Source organism: Neofelis nebulosa, chromosome 3, assembly GCF_028018385.1.
Source record: "Neofelis nebulosa isolate mNeoNeb1 chromosome 3, mNeoNeb1.pri, whole genome shotgun sequence".
Lineage (NCBI taxonomy): Eukaryota > Metazoa > Chordata > Mammalia > Carnivora > Felidae > Neofelis > Neofelis nebulosa.
The window spans coordinates 33,559,571-33,577,500 of NC_080784.1; the positions used below are offsets into that span (position 1 = coordinate 33,559,571).

A 17,930-nucleotide genomic window follows, 5' to 3' on the forward strand; every position below is an offset into this window, starting at 1 on the left:
TTCCTGCCCTAGGCGAAGGGACCAGCCTGTGCTGTGGTGTGCATCGGGTGACAGCGACGATTCAACTCACCACATCCTTCCTGTCCAGCACTTCCAGGATGTTGCTCAGAAGCTGCGAGCTGGCCTCATGGTCGGGCTTGCTGGAGTTGTCATCTAACTGGCCGCTGAGCTGGTCGATCAGCAGTGGCAGCAGGACATCTCTGCACTCTGGGAGGGAAGATGCACGCGGCTCACGGGCTGCGGCGGCACCCCCTGAACTGCCCAGCTTCTTGCCTACAACTCCCTGACCCCGCCCCCTCCCCCCACTGCAGCCGCAGCTGACCTCTTGGCTCCGCCCAGTGGGGGGCTTGATTCCCTGCAGGCAGCAGCCTGAAACTTCAGTCCCGTAACTTGATTTTTATTTGTTGATGTTTTTATTTTTTATTTGCTCTGAGGAGGGGGAGGGGCAGGGAGAGAGGGAGAGAGAGAGAGAATCCCAGGCAGGCTCCGCGTTCGGCACAGAGCCTGACGCAGGACTCCATCCCACAACCGTGAGATCATGACCTGGGCCGAAATCAAGAGCCGGGACGCCTAAGCGACTGAGCCACTCAGGCGCCGCAAGTCCCGTGACTTGATTTTAAAAGCCAAGGAAATTACACCTGTCATGGGTACCTGTGCGAAAACGTTTGAAGTATTCAACAATTTCTTTAGCTTTAATAAAAAAAAAACGCCAGCTTGTTCGTTGAATGCTGAGTCGTATGAAATGAAAAACTTAAGCAAGTTATACTTAATGTTCGAAAGCTTCCACCTAATGGAGAGAATCTGCTCTAAAATTCATATAAATACTGAGTGAGCTTGATTAGTACCTCTCGATGTGTTTTGAGGACATTCGGATCATGTTTTTGCAGGCGCATGCACTTCACAAAATAAGGGCTTATCTTTCTATGATGTCTTTCTTCTGGGATCTTCACTACTATAAAACATTTTTATGGTGAGGCCAGAGATCCTGGCCACAAACGGAAATAACTGTTAACAGCGAGATTACTTCCTCTAACTAGAACCACGCGGTGCATGCTTGCAAAACACCCCATCCTTCTCACATCTCATTTATCCGTTCTGCACGCTTAGCGGCACGGGCGGCGCGGCCTGTTAAGATGTTTCACGACATCACATTTTCTACTTAAGAGCATTCACCAGCTTTGCGCACACTTCCAACGGTGTCCTTGCGACAGCTGGAACCTCTAAGCAGAAATCCACAGGGTTGGGAAGTGTCACAGCCGAAAGGGGCTGCTGATATGATATAGCATGGTATGCTATATGATATAGCTGATATATCATAGGTATATGACATAGCTGATATGATATAGCATCTTCCTTCCATGGAGATGGATGCTGACTCACAGGAGGCTCCTCGTGTGGCCAAAGTTACATAACTAGCCCCGGGGCGAGGCCAGGAGGCCTTCCACCGATAACCCACTCCCCTTTCCCTATTTCTGAGGAGTTCTGCGGGTCCTCAGACCCTCCAGGCAACACATGCAACATGGGCTCACCCTCTGGGAGCCCCTGACCTGGGAGTAGTTCCCACAGCTGTCCCTGTTTTGCAAGTCTTGGGTTTTGGGAAAGACCAGCTACTGGACCTCTTCCTCCTCTCAGCTTTGGGACAGGAGCACAGTGATTTAAACTCGGTGGCTGCACTGCCTTCCCTCTACTCACCAAATGAAGAGTATTTCATCCATGTGAGAGTTTTCTCTCCTCCGTGCCCTCTGCCTTTCCAGTCGTATGCTGGTGATCTGGCTCCCCAACTAACAGCCCTCCCCACCGCACCCCACCCCACCCCCAAACCTGTAACTCACAGTGCTTGCCAATTTCTGTGGTATAAAAACTTCTACCGTGGTCCATTTTCAGCTCCTCACGTGACATGACAGCACAGAGTTGAGAGAGATCACCTAATACGCTCTCCTGAGCTGGGACAGATGGCCCCAGCACACCCCTGCACTACCGACCCGTGGCTTTCCAGAATACACCATAAGTACAGGTCGAAGAAGACATATTTGTTTAAAAAGACTGTCTTTCTACTTGCCTGCTACTTTCTGGGGGGGTCCATTTTTAGGACAAAGCGCTCTAATTAACGAAATACTGGATTGTTCTCATTAAAAAATGCATGATTCTGGGGGGCGCCTGGGTGCCTCAGTGGGTGAAGCATTAGGTCACAGTCTCGTGGCTTGAGTTCGAGCCCTGCTTCGGGAGAGCTCCAGCCCCACCTTGGGGGAGACTGAACCCTGCTTCTCTCTCTCTCTCCCTCTGCCTCTCACTCACGTGCGTGCACCCTCTCTGTCTCAAAAAAAAAAAAAATTAAATTAAATTAAAAATGCATGATTCTGTTCTTTAAGATACTCTTGGAAATACTGAACTGACTTCGTCTTCTTAAAACCGGTTTCTACAGAGGTCCCTAAGTCCTAAAATTCTACTGGCAAGGACATCATTGACATTGAAAAAAAAAAAAAAAATTGGCTGAAGCAGCAGCAAGCCTGGAGTTTCGGTAAGCAGTAGTTGTTGGTGAACACGTACCCGACTGCCGAAAAAGATTGCTCTCCACTATCTTGGTCATGCAGTTAAGTTTCTGGCGAACTAACTGGTTGTCAGGAATGCTCTGAATGAACTTGCAGAAGAGCGTGCTGCAAAAGAAACCCCAGAGGTTGGTATTTGCCCTCCGTCACGCTCAAGGTATCATTACACGATTCCCCTCTACTCTGAGATTTGGGCATGGAGAGTTTGACCTGGAAATCTCTCCCAGACACCCTGAGAGTCTGTCCCTTGGAAGTAAAGGCGAGACTGCATTCCGTGAGTGCTACAGCGCTCAGCCTCGGGGCTGCCTCCGTGTAAACTGTCAGAGGGCGGTCACATCTTTCCTGGCTTTGCGGACGTGCCTTAACACTCCTTCTGCACAATCCTTTTCTGGCTGACTTCGCTCCGGTGTCGCTCACCATCTGACTTAGCCGGGATACTTAGGTATGGGGCTGGAAGCTTATCATTATGTGCTTTCTTCTGTAGTTAATTTCATGTCTGCGCGTCTTGATTCCCCCAGAGAAAGTGCAAATCTCTCTCAGGGGCAGGCTTTGTGTCTCCTTTTAGATCTTCCACAGCAACGGAGCGCAAAAAGGGGTCAGAAGAATACGAGAACGCGTAAGCAGCCCAGGCCCCAGCCAAGCGGGGAGCTGCTTCTCTGGTAAAGTCAAGTCCACAAACAAATGTGTTTTGCTATTTACCTGAGCTCAACAGGATCGAACACAAGTTTGACGTCGTTAATTATGCTGGGAAGGTACTTCAGAGCTGCTCCCTGTAAGAAAAAGATACAAAAAGGCAAATTCAGTTGCCAAGCAGAATGAATACAGGATGTACTAGTTAACCCCAGGAAGAAAAGGCTTGGCTCAACATAGGGAACTGGAAACAGATGATCTTGCACTGGAGGAGAGAGCTCAATGTTGCTAGGTGTGATCTCCTAAAATCTTTTTCCTTAAAAGTCAGGTGGCATGGCTTTTTTTTTTTTTTTTCCTTCTTCATTACCAACAGGCACTATTTGGAATTCATTTTTCTATCTAAGGAGGTAGTTAAAATCTTGACGTCTCCCTCACAAAGTGGCCATAGACAACAAAGAAGAAATAATAAAGCTCAGATCTGGCTCGAACCCACGAAACCATGAGATCATGACCTGAGCCGAAACTGAGAGTCGGACGCTTAACCGACTGAGCCACCCAGGAGCTCCTCAAAGGATGGTCTGTCTTTGGCAAACTGCCATTTGAGAATATATTTGAGAACACAAATGTACATAAAAGTTAACACACAGGCTTTTCCCTTAACAGCTTTCTTTAGTCATTCTAAAATTCACCAGCTTTCCACGAATTATGATTCACTTTGTTTCTCTCCCACCATGGCCCAGTCTGTGTTGTCACCGAGCATCCTCAGCAACAGCACTGAAAGGGGCACCCGTGCTACACCACGCTGACCTTGATCTTGACAGCTTCCTCCAGAGGCCTGTCCATTAGCGTATTGAAAGCGAAAAACAACTGGCGGATTGAATTATTGAATTCGTCTCCATCTTCGCTTTGGCCATAAAATCTTAACAAGGGAAAGAGAAAAGCAGTCAGGTTTCCGTCTTTAAAAAGACATGTTCAAAAAGATCTGTTGCCTCAGCAACGCTGGCGGTCCATGCGTCTTCCCCCTTGATAATCCACTTTCCACCTAGGAGATGAGAGGATCCCTGGAAACGTAAGCCAGATTTTACTGCTTCTCCAACTGAAACCCTTCGACCGTTTCCCATTCCACTTGGGAGGAAATCCAAGCTCCTGACCACGGCTTACCTGGCCCTTCCTCGTTTGTCCTTAGCCTGCCACTCCCCGTTTTCATTCCCATTTTAGTTCCCCTTGCCCCAGCAACACTGGCCTCTCCTGACTCCTCACGCAGGCCCCACAGGACCCTGGCCTTAGCAGTTCCCGCTCCTGCACGCCTCTTCCTGCCCAGGCCGCCTCTCCCGGTTCAGTCTCAACCCAAACACCAACCCCTGGAGAGATCTCCCTCCCTCCCTCCCAGGTTATCATCTCACCAGCCCCTCCCCTGTCAGCCCTTACCTATCCGAATTTATCTCACGCTTTCTTCGCTCTGCCTCCTTGGCTTCCGCACAACCCACAAGCACTGTCAGAGCGGGAGCCTTGTTTCATCCCCTGCTAGATCTCCAACACCCAGAGCAACATTTGGCACCCTATGTGCCAGCACTTAAAGAAAGGGGGGCTAATACAAGACCGAGGGATGAAAATGGAGTTCTCAGTGCCCTACGGTGGGCAATTTACCGTTTTAATTCTCCCCAGGTGTCTCCCCAATGGAGATAAACTTCAGCCCGGAAGTGAGCTCAGAAGAGGAACGTAAGCTCTGATGAGGGCAAACAGGGTGGGAGGTGGGGGTGTGGTGACATTTCTTTTGCAGCTCCTGGACAGGGCCAGTAAACTGATGTGTCTATCAGATCTAAGCAGCCAGAGAATGTAGATTTCTAGGCTCTCTTTCTCAGATCAAGTTCTTCCTTAATGAGAAAAAGTCAGGGGGGTGGAGGGGAACAACTATAAACAGGTGCTCAGGGACTGAGTTCAACACAGCAACTCCCTTAGTTAATTTCATGGGTTACTTAACCACACTAATCTTGGCTTTTCCACTGTTCTCTTCCTACATGATGTTGAAAAGGATGGTTTAGATGTGCTGCAACACTGTCAGTCAGGGGTGGCACCCTAGTGAATCATCAGTGGAAAAAAATTTCTCAATTTCATAAATTACGGTTTTCTTTCTATGGTTTTATGATGATTTTCGTTGCTGGACATCAGAGTTCACTGTATAAACTTTCCGATAAGGGAATGCTCCCTCAGTGGGACACTCCAGGCCCTAACTGAATTTGTGGAAATTTAACATAATTGCAAAACACAAGGAACTAGCTATAAAGGAAGCCTGTCTGATGAGAGAGAGAGAGACTAAAGAGATTGTGTATAATCCTGGGTTTGGGTAAACCCTGCTCTCTTCTGCTAGGGAAGGAGGGACTGTCTCTCACCCAGCTGAACTTTTAAGTCATTAAGCGTTTTTAAAAAGTATAGAAATGTACAAAACCACTGTAGAAACTTTAAAAAGGCAGAAAGGATAAAAACAGCCTACTTAAAACCCTCTTACCTACAATTTTATTCCTACTAAAATTTTAGTTTCCGAACCTATTATATTTTTGAAATGGGATCATATGGCACTTATTATGTCTTATGCCTTAGTTTTATTATTTAAGAACACCGTTATCTGTCCTCATTAACATTTTTTTAAAGGGCTGAATATACATATTTTATCATTCATCTTTGTTCACTAGCTGATGGATTTCTTTCCATCAGATAAATTCTTAGATGGGCTATTAGTAACCAACGTAGTATTTTCTTTTGCTTTTTGTGGTTTTTGTTTTGTTTTTGCTTTTCATTCATGGTGCCACATTTCTGCCCTTAATAAATTTACATTCCTATCAGCATTAAAATGCGGGACCGATTTTTGTCCAACTTCATCAAAGGATAAAGATTTTTAATCTTTATCAACTGTATAGATAAGAACAGTGTGTGTGTATAGATAGCGTTTTGATATTGTGACTATTTTTTAAGAAATTTAATTTACCATTTGAATTTGCCTCTTGTAAATTATCTGCTTTTGTTTTCTATTATTCAAGGGCGTTGATCATTCTTTTGTTGACTGGTAAGAGCCTTTCATTAGTAAAGCTAATTAAACGTTTTGATCTATACAGTATGTCACAAACTTTTTAAATGGTAAATGTCTTTAGTTTTATGATTTTTTAAACATACCATGTTAAAAACAACAAAAATGCTCAAATCTAGACTTGAAACCCTCTCACCTACAGTGTTATTCCAAATAACATTTTAGCATGCTATCTGTCCAGTTTCCAAACCTGTCTTAACAATATATTTTAACAGTTTGGAAATCCTGCAGTTACTGAAAGGCAGCAATGGCACGGGGCTGTGGGCGTTCCCCGAGAAGTTACTTTCTCATTCTTCGTCTTGGCTATTTTTGACGGAGCTGTTATTCTAGAAATTCAAGGTGTGAATTATCCTATCTCTGTGGCTTAGTTTCATCACCTAGCTAAGCCATGACGTCAGTAAAGAAACACACACCTGAGGAAACATCTCCCCCAGACAACTGCCATCGTTCACCATCCACCAGCAACAAGAGCTCACGATCCTAGATTTGTACACCCGGTATCATCACGAAGTCCTTTACTGTGCTAAAGGTAGTCTTGCCACAGGAACCTTGTTTCCTAGAGCTGTCATTGCCAACCAAGGTTTTCACCAAGCCGCACACTGTAGTCACCCGCATCCCCAAGTCCTGTTGTCATTACTGCCCTAGAAATTCTGACTCGGAAGGACTTTGCGCAGGCCTTCTCTAGGGGTTTCAGGGTCTATACCTCCATCTTCAGCCTTGAAGTTCTGAAATGTGGCAATTCCATGAGCCAACCATGACTCGCAGAGCTGAACATGAGCGTGAGAATTAAGGACAAGTCCATGAAGAGACAATAGACAGCATAGACATCTTATTACAGCTACCATTACCTCAAGTAGAGTACTCGCGATTGGATGATGAACCTAAACAAGTACTTTAGGGCTTTCAGAGCAGCAAAAAGCAATTCTGTCTTGCTGGAGTCATCTGCATTAGCCACATAGAAGTTCAGTACCTTGGAGAGTTTCCTTAAAAAGGTGAGAAAGAAAAAAATGTCAATGGGGCCAAGCGGTACTCCGGTTTGGGGGATGCTATCTAGGAAGGGAACCTGGCATACTGAGGAAGCAGAGGTCACAGCTACTATTATCTCTTCTAGAAAAGGCCCTGAGCAGGGAAATAAAATTCATCTGCAGCTTTGTTTCCTCACTGCTGCTGGGTTTGGAGCTTCCCTTATGCATAGAAATAGGGGATGGTTTCTTTCGCTTTGTAGGATTTTTTTAACAGGATCAAGAAATGAAAGTGAAGGCATTTGAAATCATGAAGGTATTTTAATCTCCAGGGTGCCCTACAGACATCTTCAGTCATTCCTGTAAGGAAAGGACTATCTGCCTAACGTGGTCACCCTGCAAGAAGTCTGATTCTCTCCAGTGTGCCTCAACTCTTTGGGATCCCCAAAATGGGGCGAGAGCGACATTCCAGTGACTGCGGGAGAAGCTCAATCGGACTCGGGCTCAGTTTGACGAGAATACCCATGGTTTCTGAGCACCCCAACAGACAGAAGCATGCCCAGATGTCAGACTGCTCTTTGTCCGAGGCAAGGCATTTTCTTACATCTTTTTCTAACTCCCACGTTTGAGGACACAGGTATTTTGGCCCCTCTGTAAATCTCTGGGTTTTTGTAGTACTAGGAAAAATCCACAGCACACAATTAGAGCTGACGAAGCCTTGTAAGTCAAACCCAGATTTCTACATCCAAGAGTGCTGCATTTGGCTCTGTGTGATGAAGATCCAGCGGTAGGATTTCCTCCCTTGCAGGTACTACCCACTTGGAAAGGGAGGCTACCGGATGGAAAGAAACCGATCACGAGCCCATCTGTGGCTTTTCCCCATCCAGTGGGCACGATGTCTGTTGTGTTGGTTGGTGAATCTGCCACATAACACCTCTTTTCTGTCACTTATGTTTTATAACATTTCTGGACCTCCGTGCCAATAAAACCAAGAACCTTCTTGTTTAGCTCAGAAAGGACATAAGGGATCTATGATCCGACCTGGCAAATCAGGTCAGCAGTCAGACCGATAGATCGGCAACAGTAGTTGGCATGTCCTGGCATAAGCCACTGTCAAAGAGATCTCTGACGATCTTAGTGACGTGCCTGTCACTCTTTACCACATCTCCTGGCACGATAACTGGAATGTGAGGGGGTGGGGGTGAAGGCCACATACAATGCCATGGTGAGCTGAATGGCAGTTGCTTTCCTTAGTCAAGAGGCCATAAACCAAAGACAGAAAGGAGGCAAACACCATTTTCCTTTGTATAAAAGAAAAATGCTATCTTCTCATATCCTGTAAGTAATGAATTCTACAAAGCACTTGTGATGCAGGGGTGAGGGTATCATCCTCAGTTCTCCCAGACTTAGTCTTGCTTAATCCACTGTTTGATCCCCTTGGGGTTTCATGCTAAACCCAATGCCACCCAACTCTCCTAAGATCCTGAGTATGATGTCTGTTCTTGACTGTGTTCTCAGTGGCTTCAACTCCTCATCTACATATGTTCTGGATTCTTCAAGAAACATAGCGTTATCTCTTCTGGAACTTGCCAGAAGGCAGGGACTGAATTTAATACATTTACCAGGGTTGGAATACTTAGATGGTTTCCTCTTTCCACCTGCAAGTTTGTTTGTTTGTTTGTTTGTTTGTTTGTTTATTTATTTATTTATTTATTTTTAACGTTTATTTATTTTTGAGACAGAGAGAGACAGAGCATGAATGGGGGAGGGTCAGAGAGAGGGAGACACAGAATCTGAAACAGGCTCCGGGCTCTGAGCCGTCAGCACAGGGGCCCGATGCAGGGCTCGAACTCACGGACTGCGAGATCGTGACCTGAGCCGAAGTCGGCGCTCAACCGACTGAGCTACCCAGGCGCCCCACCACCTGCAAGTTTAGAACAAGGTTCTGCACTTAGGGGCACATTTACTTAGCTTATATCCCTCTCATTTCTTAACAACCCAGCCCTAAGAGTGCAAACCCAATAATCCAGGTGGTTCCAACTGAATAGTCAGGTATTTCCCTTGAATACTTACACGTATGCCAAAGTGGCACTGAAGTGCTTGTAAATGTAGGTTTCAAGGACAGGATTAAAATGCTGGAACTTGATGTCTCCAATCAGTGAAATAATAAATACCTGCCAAAGGCAAAAAATATGAATAGCAGCGTTGTACGGCCCCAGGCATTCTGTCAATAAGCTGGTTGTTAAAATCCTGGTGCCTTCTTTTCTTTCTTGACCATTTTTGTAGCGTACCCACTCTACTCTTCCAAAGCTGAAGTGAAGTCTTGGAGTTTCTTTTGATTTAACGTCAGTAGAGGAACGATCACGTGTCAGGCACTGAGCTAAATGCTCTGAGGAACCTAATAAGAGCCAGCGTCCCTGGCCTCAGAGAGCTCACTGTCTTAAAGAAAGGCCAGTGCACAAGCAACATGAGTCGGGGAAAAAAAAAAATGGGAGAGTCAGAAGATGCAGAAAGGGGAATCCTGTGGAAAAAATAAACTCTAACCCAAGGATACAGCTACTGAAATATTCCATGATCTAGTTGTCCTGAGTGCAGCACGAGTGCCCTCAATAACTGAAGTTCATCAGAGGTGCCTCTCAATTTCCCCTTCTTCTGTCACCGTTATCGCTATCAGGCATGTAATCTACAAATAACCACATTGCACCTACCGAACACAGAAGAATGCAAACCACGGGGGATGCCTGCATATAACCGCTGCCAGCTGCTCTGTCCCAGGAGAACCTCAGACCTCGTCCCCTAGAACCCACAACCATTCTTTCCCATAAATCTGGCCAGGTATGAACTTCGCCGTAGCTTTTATTCTCTTTAAGATCTTACATCTTTAACACCCTGATCATTTCTTGAATATATCAATTTCTCCAAGCTGGTGCAATACCTGTTATTCCTTTGCTGCAACATCCAGGTAAATCTACATAGAATTTTCACCTCAACAATGAGAAAACAATGCTTGGTTTGGATGCGTCTGCTTCCTCCACTCCAGTACGATTTGTGCCCTTCCAAGATTTTAACATCAACTCTCATTGTCTAGATCTCAGGGTTTGGAATGCGCTGTGTGTTTAAGTACTTGGTGTGGCCTATTTAATTTTCTGCTGTGCTGTGTGTTGTGCATAACGAGACTGATATTCATTTCTGATGTAAGAATTCAGTCTCCCTTGTGCGAACACACAACACGGCCACGATCATCCTGGTATCTCCTGGCTTATAATTAGGTAATTAAAAAAAAAATTTTTTTAATGTTTATTCATTTCTTGAGAGACAGATAGAGAGAGAGTGAGACGGAGGGAGGGAGGGGTAGAGAGAGGGAGACACAGAATCCGAAGCAGGCTCCAGGTTCTGAGCTGTCAGCACAGAGAGCGATGCAGGGCTCGAACCCATGAACCACAAGACTATGACCTGAGTCAAAAATCAGGGCTTAACTCACTGAGCCACCCAGGCGCCTCAAAGGTGCCTTTGGTTTTGAGAGAGAGATCGAGCAGGGGAGGGGAAGAGAGAGAGGGGATAGAGGATCTAAAGCAGGCTCCACACTGACAGCAGAGAGCCCAATACGGGGCTCAAACTCATGAACTGTGAGAACATGATGACCTGAGCTGGAGTCAGACAGTCAACCAACCGAGCCATCCTGGCACCCCTATAATTAGGCAATTAAAAAAAAAATTTTTTTTAACTTTACTCAGTTTTGAGAGACAGAGACAGACAGAGCATGAGCGGGGAAGGGGCAGAGAGAGAGGGAGACACAGAATCTGAAGCAGGCTCCAGGCTCTGAGCTGTCAGCACAGAGCCCGGCGCGGGGCTCGAACTCACAAACTGCGAGATCATGACCTAAGCCGAAGTCAGACGCTCAACCGACTGAGCACCCAGGCGCCCTGGCAATTTTAAAGTAAGCTGTTTCTAATTTAAATTCTAGGAATTTAGGCTAAAGAAACAATCAGAGAGATGTATACAAGTATTTATGCAGGAGAATATTCGTCGCAGTCATTTATAATAGTGAGGTACTGGAAACCACCCAGTTGCAAGAATAAAACTGCTTACCAGTGCATCAAACACAAGGAAGTCATAGGTTTCGTTGTCCGACATTTCCATCATTATGTTAAAAAGTGCATCTAGCGTATCTTGCAAGAACTCAAGATAAAAAAAAAAAAGACTATGTCATACTTTACGTTCAGTTCTATACTGCAGAAATTCAAGGAAAATTGGGTTTCAATAGGAAAGGTTTAAAAATAGCATTTCTTAAAAATCGGCACTTCTACTTACTGATGTAGATAACAAGTTTACATATACATATGATATGTAGAAATATATACATGAGTACATAAAATAATATATTATTATATGTAACAGTATTTATTATATATTACCAATACATTATTAATAATAATGTTAATATTATATTATTATATTAATATATATATGTATTTTTTTTTTCTGGAGACAGCACCTGCATACACGTGAGGGAGAAGAGCAGAGGGAGGGAGAGAAAGAGAGAGAGAGAGTCCCAAGCAGGCTTCGAGCTGTCAGCTCAGAGCCCGATGTAGAACTTGATCCCACAACCCTAGAATCATGACCTAAGCCAAAATCAAGAGTCCCCCAGGTGCCCCACAAGTCGTATACTTCTAATCACTGATTTAATGTGAAATGTTGAACTAGGGATACAGTGACTGTGTTTCTAAGCATGAACATACCTTAACAATCTCACTGCCATCCACCTCCATTAACTTCTTCAAGTTGTGTTTAATGTTCTGGGAGTTCGAACGCCAATTTAACAAGCCCAACAGGTCAACTGGGGAGAACGAACACCAACCATAAAATCAGACACTGATTACAAGAAGCAACCCACGCCGTTTCAGGATACAACTCCAGAACTCTCTAGAAAAGATAACTGCTCTTGACAGTGACTAATTCCTTACGTATTCTTCAAAAATTTTATTGTCTCCCTATCTAGATCAGAAAAACCTTATAGTCTTTCGTTCGTCAGAGAAAAAAATTAACCAATAATATGGAAAGAACATAAAACTGAATTCCTGAATGGCATTCACATTTCTGAAATAATGACATCACAGTCATACAGATGAAAAACTGAAAAACAATCTTAAGTAAACTCCCTACCTTTGATTCGGGAAATGCTATAAATGCAATTTAATTATAGATTTATCTGATTCCAAAAAACCATGACCTTGCTGCTGTACCATGCGGCCTTCCCAGAGTTCTTCAAAGGAACAGACAAGCAAATGAGATGGGTTGGCATTTCAAAGGAAGGCAGAACAGACTCACATGGTCCTTCGGGTAAGACTGGGACAGAAATCTTGAAGTGTATTTGGACTTAAAGTGTGGAATTATGGATCTTTAAGCCATTTATAGCTTGAATTAACGTTGAGTTAACAAAAGTGTGGCAGAAATAGAACAGGCATCTGGGCTGTTACTATTTTATCATTTTGTTTAGTTTATCAAGTTACTTTTCTAATTTACAGAGCATTACCTAAGTAGCAATACATTGTGTTTAATCAATGGACTTGTATAATTATATAGAAGTTGTTGAAAACACATACTCTTCATTAGAATAGCCAATCTCCTTCATGAGTGTTTTTTTTTTCTTTTTTTCATTTTATTTATTACAGAGAGAGAGTGAGCGAGCTGGGGAGAGGGGCACAGGGAGAGAGAATCTCAAGCAGCCTCCCTGCTCAGCATGGAGCCCGACTCAGGGCTCGATCCCATGGCCATGAGATCAGGACCTGATGGGAAATCAAGAGTAGGACGCTCAACCAACTCAGCCACCCAGATGCCTCCATGAGTGTTTGTTTTCTTAGCTTGTGTATTGTTTAGTCCCTGGGAAACCTCCAAAAGCCAGTGCCTAAAGACTCCCCAATGTCAACAGAATAAAGTCCCGAAACCACTCACAGCAGGTGGTAAGGCCCCACCTGTGCCTTCCTGTCATTCCACCGCCCCCACCATTTAAGATCCACCTCAAACTTTATTCCCTCTGGGAAGACTTAGCCAATCATTCTGTGCTATTTGTGCTCCTTTCTGCATATGCGCGCACGCGCGCGCGCGCACACACACACACACACACTTATAACCAATAATAAAGACACACTTGGTACTTCTTTGGCTCTTCCCATAGATGTGAGCCACTTGAGGGCAGGAACCATAGTGCATTCATTGTCACACACCCTCATATCGCTAGGCGCCTAGTAGGTGTTCAACACATGTTGGAGGAAAGAATAAATGGGTGGATGGAAAGGGAACTGGTAGCCCTGAGGAAGCTGCTAGTGTGCTCAACACAATTCTTAAATGTATTCATTTGTTCAGTTAGCATTCAGTAATAGACGCTGTGCTGGGCTTATCCACTAGGCACTGTCTATTTCCATCGTCCATCTCCTATTTCCACCAGAGGTCAGTCAATGGTACCGCTCCATTTGTTACTTCATCCCACCAGATGCCGCCTGAGGGCAAGGATTTTAGGTATTTCATTGGCGTGAAGAGTCACCCAGCAGCTTTAAGCATCTGCAGACAACCCTTCGATCAGCCCTCAGGTTTACACCCTAGAAATATTTCCGTGCCACATCACTGCCCATGTTAGGAATATAGTTGGCGTCTGGTGAATCATAAGGTCCTTGGGCTTAGAAGACGGGCAGCAGTTTTAGAGTGAAACTCCCTAGACTTCCTGCACTCCTGAGATTCACATGAGTCGAGGCATATACCTCTAGTTAATTCATGTCAATTGCTGCACAGTATCTCTCCTATTGTGCAGACGTACCACAATGTGTTTGTCCATTCCACTGTTGATAAACATTAGAGCTGTCTGCAGTTTTATGTTTTTTTTGACATTTTTTAAAGTTTTATTTTGAGAGAGGGAGAGGGAGAGGGAGAGGGAGAGGGAGAGGGAGAGGGAGAGGGAGAGGGAGAGGGAGAGGGAAATCCCAAGCAGGTTCTACGCTGTCAGCAAGGAGCCCAATGTGGGGCTCAAACTCACGAACTGCGGGATCATGACCTCAGCCGAAATCAACAGTTGGATGCTAAACCGCCTGAGCCACCCAGGTGCCCCTGTTTGCAGTTTTTCTATTAATCACAAACAATTCTCTGCCGTGAACATTCTCACGCATCTTCTGGTATCCAGGTACAGCAGCTTCTCTGGGGAATAAAACTAGAATGGAATTTCAGGATCATCAGGAATGACTATCCAAATGTTATCCAAAGTCCTCTCAATCTATGTCCCTCCCCAAAGTATTTGAGAATTCAGGATACTCTGAATGACAATCCCCAAATTAAGGCTAGTGACCATTTTAGGGAAAGGATTAGAGGCCTTAACACTTAAAAAAGGAAAGAAAAATAAAGAAAAACCGTAAGTTTTGGAGTTACAAATATCTATTTTCAGACATGAACTTGGGCAAAATATTTTAGCACTTTTAATTCAATTTTCTGAGCAGTAAACAGGATCATAATAGCAATACTGATGTCTTCATGTGCTACTGTGTTGGAGGGTAAAAGAAATAACCAGGAATCGCCCAGCCCAGGGCCCCACCTGCAGGGACTTGAACTCCCCTCTCGCTTTTTTGGAGACACAAATCTACTGTCACCCTCCATAAGGAGCCAGCAACAAATGATCCCATATAAATAGGGCCTGATCTGGGGGAATTGAACTAAACTTTCAATTAGTCTGAAAAAACTAATACATGAAGAGTTTACAAGCTCTGTTTGTAACAAAGGCCAGTGGCTTTTAACCTTTTGAGTCTGAACAGTCCTCATAAGGCTAAGGAGAAATGACCTTGGTCATGGTCTCTGTGTGAAAGAACACTACCCTCTTTATCAGTAAATGCCCTCTTAGAGTTGATGGTTTTGTACTGTTTTACACCTTTTTCTTTCTCAGAATTCATTCAATTGGTTCCTTATGATTTCCATCAAATTAGAAGAAGGCAAATACATGAGCAGCCCACGATCCTTATTATTTGTCCCTTGGAATACCCTGTTTCCTCTGACGCTCAGGATGTCCTGCTGTCCTCTTAACTTCTCCCACATCTGTCCTCTCCCTCCATGGTCACGATGACAGCACATCACTCCTCCCTGGTTCTGATGAATTTGCCTCTTTAAACCTTCTTTGGGATGGGATTTTATGTAAGACTTTAGGTTTTGGGGTTTTTGTTTTTTTTTTTTTCCAGTATGTTAAGATGGGGTTTTTTTTGAGACCTAAACTCTAAGAATGGGGAAGACAACAAAACAGAGGGCAATTCCATTTGATGGAACTTTCTTGGCTGACGGAGAATCTGTGTATCTGCCGCCCCACACAAAAGCCCCCAGCAGCACGAATCCAACAGGACATCAGAAAGGGGACTGGCGGACACCGAGGTACTGAATTCATACCTTCCTCTGATACTAACTGAATTTCACAAGCTCCACATGTCTTGCGGCCGCCACAGTGGGACAGCACGGGTTTAGAACATCTACAAGATAAGCAGTGTAGGTATCAGCAGATGAAGTGTTTGAGTACGGCTGTCAGTAAGCTTCTATATTTTTTGACTGGAGATAATGAGCAATTGAACAATCCGGTTATCTCTGATGGAAATTCCCTTTGCTATTTGTTCGAAGTTAATTTTACCTACATTTATCCCTTGCTTTTTTTGAAGTCTAATCTCTGGAGGACATCATCTACCAGGTAAATGCTATCTCTCTTGATTATCCATGAATAGTCCTCAAAGTGCATTAATGCCTCGTGTCTGCTGCCATACTTTCAACAAGTAACATTTTAACATGTCATAGTTAAAAGTTTGGAAAGTTACAGAAAGAATACAGAAAATAAGAACCGTCCCAAGTGTCTAGTGGGTTAGACACTTATCTGGCTTTTACTGACTTTAATTTACTTCATTCTTTGAAATATATACTAGTCTCACTCCCATGTTTTTAAATATAATTTATTGTCAAATTGGCTAACAGTGTGTAAAGTATGGTTTTGGGGGTAGATTCCTGTGGTTCATCGCTTACCCCATTTAAGTGTATTTATTTATTTGAAAGAGAGAGAGAGAGAGAGAAAGAGAGAGAGACAGAGACAGAGACAGAGAGACAGAGAGAGTGAGCAGGGGAGGGGTAGAGAGGGAGACAGAGAATCTCCAGCAGGCTCTGTGCTGTCAGAGCAGACCCCGACACGGAGCTTGGACCCATGAATTGTTAGATCATGACCTGAGCCGAGATCGAGAGTCAGGCGCTTGACCGACTGAGCCAACCCGGGCACCCCAGTCTTGCTCCCATTGTAAAGATGAGGAAACCAAGTCACAAAGAGATCACGTGACTTGCCTGAGATGAAACAGCTAGTGTCAGAGCTGGGACTTGCATCCAGGCAACTGGCCCCAAATAGTCAACGTGGATCTGAACAAAACTAGGATTATTCCCCTCATGCTGTTAAAATTTTCCCACACCTTTGATTACATTTGGAAACACACTTGGCGGCTGCCCATATTTTATTTAATTACGTGATAATGCCCCCATTTACTAGACACGTGGATTGTTTCCACCATTCCCCTCTTAGGAATATCAGGAAGACACCTTCACTCGTGAATCTTTGTGCGTATCTTTCATTGTTTCTTTAGGCTTAACCTCTAGGGGTGAGACGGTTGGGTCAAAGGGTCTGAACACATTTCCGATCTTTGATCCACCTTCTAAATCATCTTCCATAACTGCTGTACCATTTTAACCTTGTTCCAGCCGTTGATTGCATTTACTTTTTTCCCTAAGAAGGATCGTGCCACTGATGTAATCCTGTCCTATCGTCTCTGAAGCTAGGAATGTTTTCTGGCTTGCTTGCTGTTTCTTTTTCTCAATAAAAAGACTTTGCTTTCCCGAGCGGTTTTAGGGTCACTGAAAAATTAAGTACAAACTACAGACAGTTCCCCCATCCCCTTTCAGTGCTCCCCCGACTTCCCCTACTAGCATCCTGTATTTTTTTTTTTAATTTTTTTTAACGTTTATTTATTTTTGAGACAGAGAGAGACAGAGCATGAACGAGGGAGGGTCAGAGAGAGAGAGGGAGACACAGAATCTGAAACAGGCTCCAGGCTCTGAGCTGTCAGCACAGAGCCCGACGCGGGGCTCGAACTCACACACCGCGAGATCATGACCTGAGCTGAAGTCGGACGCCCAACCGACTGAGCCACCCAGGCGCCCCTAGCATTCTGTATTATTGTGGTATGCTCGGTATAATTAATGACCCCATATGAATACAGTATATTAACTAAAGCCCACAGTTAACATTTAGGGTTTACTCTGTGTAGTACCTTCTGTGGGTTTTGACACGCATCTACGTAGCCATCACGGTATCATATAGCCTGGTTTCACCGCGCCCAAAACCCCCTGTGCTCTGCCTGTTCCTCCCTCCTTCTCTCCTCGGGGCCTTTGCCACCGTGAAGCTTTTCACTGTCTCTGCAGTTCTGCCTTTTTTTTCTGGCTTAATTCTTGGTGAGTGTGTTTTCACTTTCCCATATGTCCCGGCTCTGCACTTCACTCTGTTGAGTCTGGCCACTCGTCCAAGTTGAAATCCTATCTATATTCTCTAGCCAACCACGCTTCATCAAAACAAACACTACTGACCCTCTCTTTCTAAGGACCGGCCAACATCTGATCCCTGAGTGTACCTTATGTCTAAACTGTTTTGTCTACCCCTGAGCACTT

At 44.5% G+C, this 17,930-nt stretch overlaps 1 protein-coding gene across 4 annotated transcripts in view; it reads right to left on the bottom strand.

Annotated features, from left to right (window-relative positions):
* DOCK5 (dedicator of cytokinesis 5) overlaps positions 1–17,930 on the bottom strand; it is a 221,546-nt gene that overhangs the window by 68,111 nt on the left and 135,505 nt on the right. For all 4 annotated transcript variants that reach the window (XM_058720274.1, XM_058720273.1, XM_058720275.1 and 1 more), the window contains 8 exons: positions 11,960–12,057; positions 11,310–11,399; positions 9,294–9,394; positions 7,107–7,241; positions 3,984–4,095; positions 3,246–3,316; positions 2,548–2,654; positions 71–207 (listed from right to left, as the gene is read on the bottom strand). In XM_058720274.1, the coding sequence (XP_058576257.1) occupies positions 71–207; positions 2,548–2,654; positions 3,246–3,316; positions 3,984–4,095; positions 7,107–7,241; positions 9,294–9,394; positions 11,310–11,399; positions 11,960–12,057 (851 nt within the window). The remainder of the gene's footprint in view (positions 1–70; positions 208–2,547; positions 2,655–3,245; positions 3,317–3,983; positions 4,096–7,106; positions 7,242–9,293; positions 9,395–11,309; positions 11,400–11,959; positions 12,058–17,930) is intronic.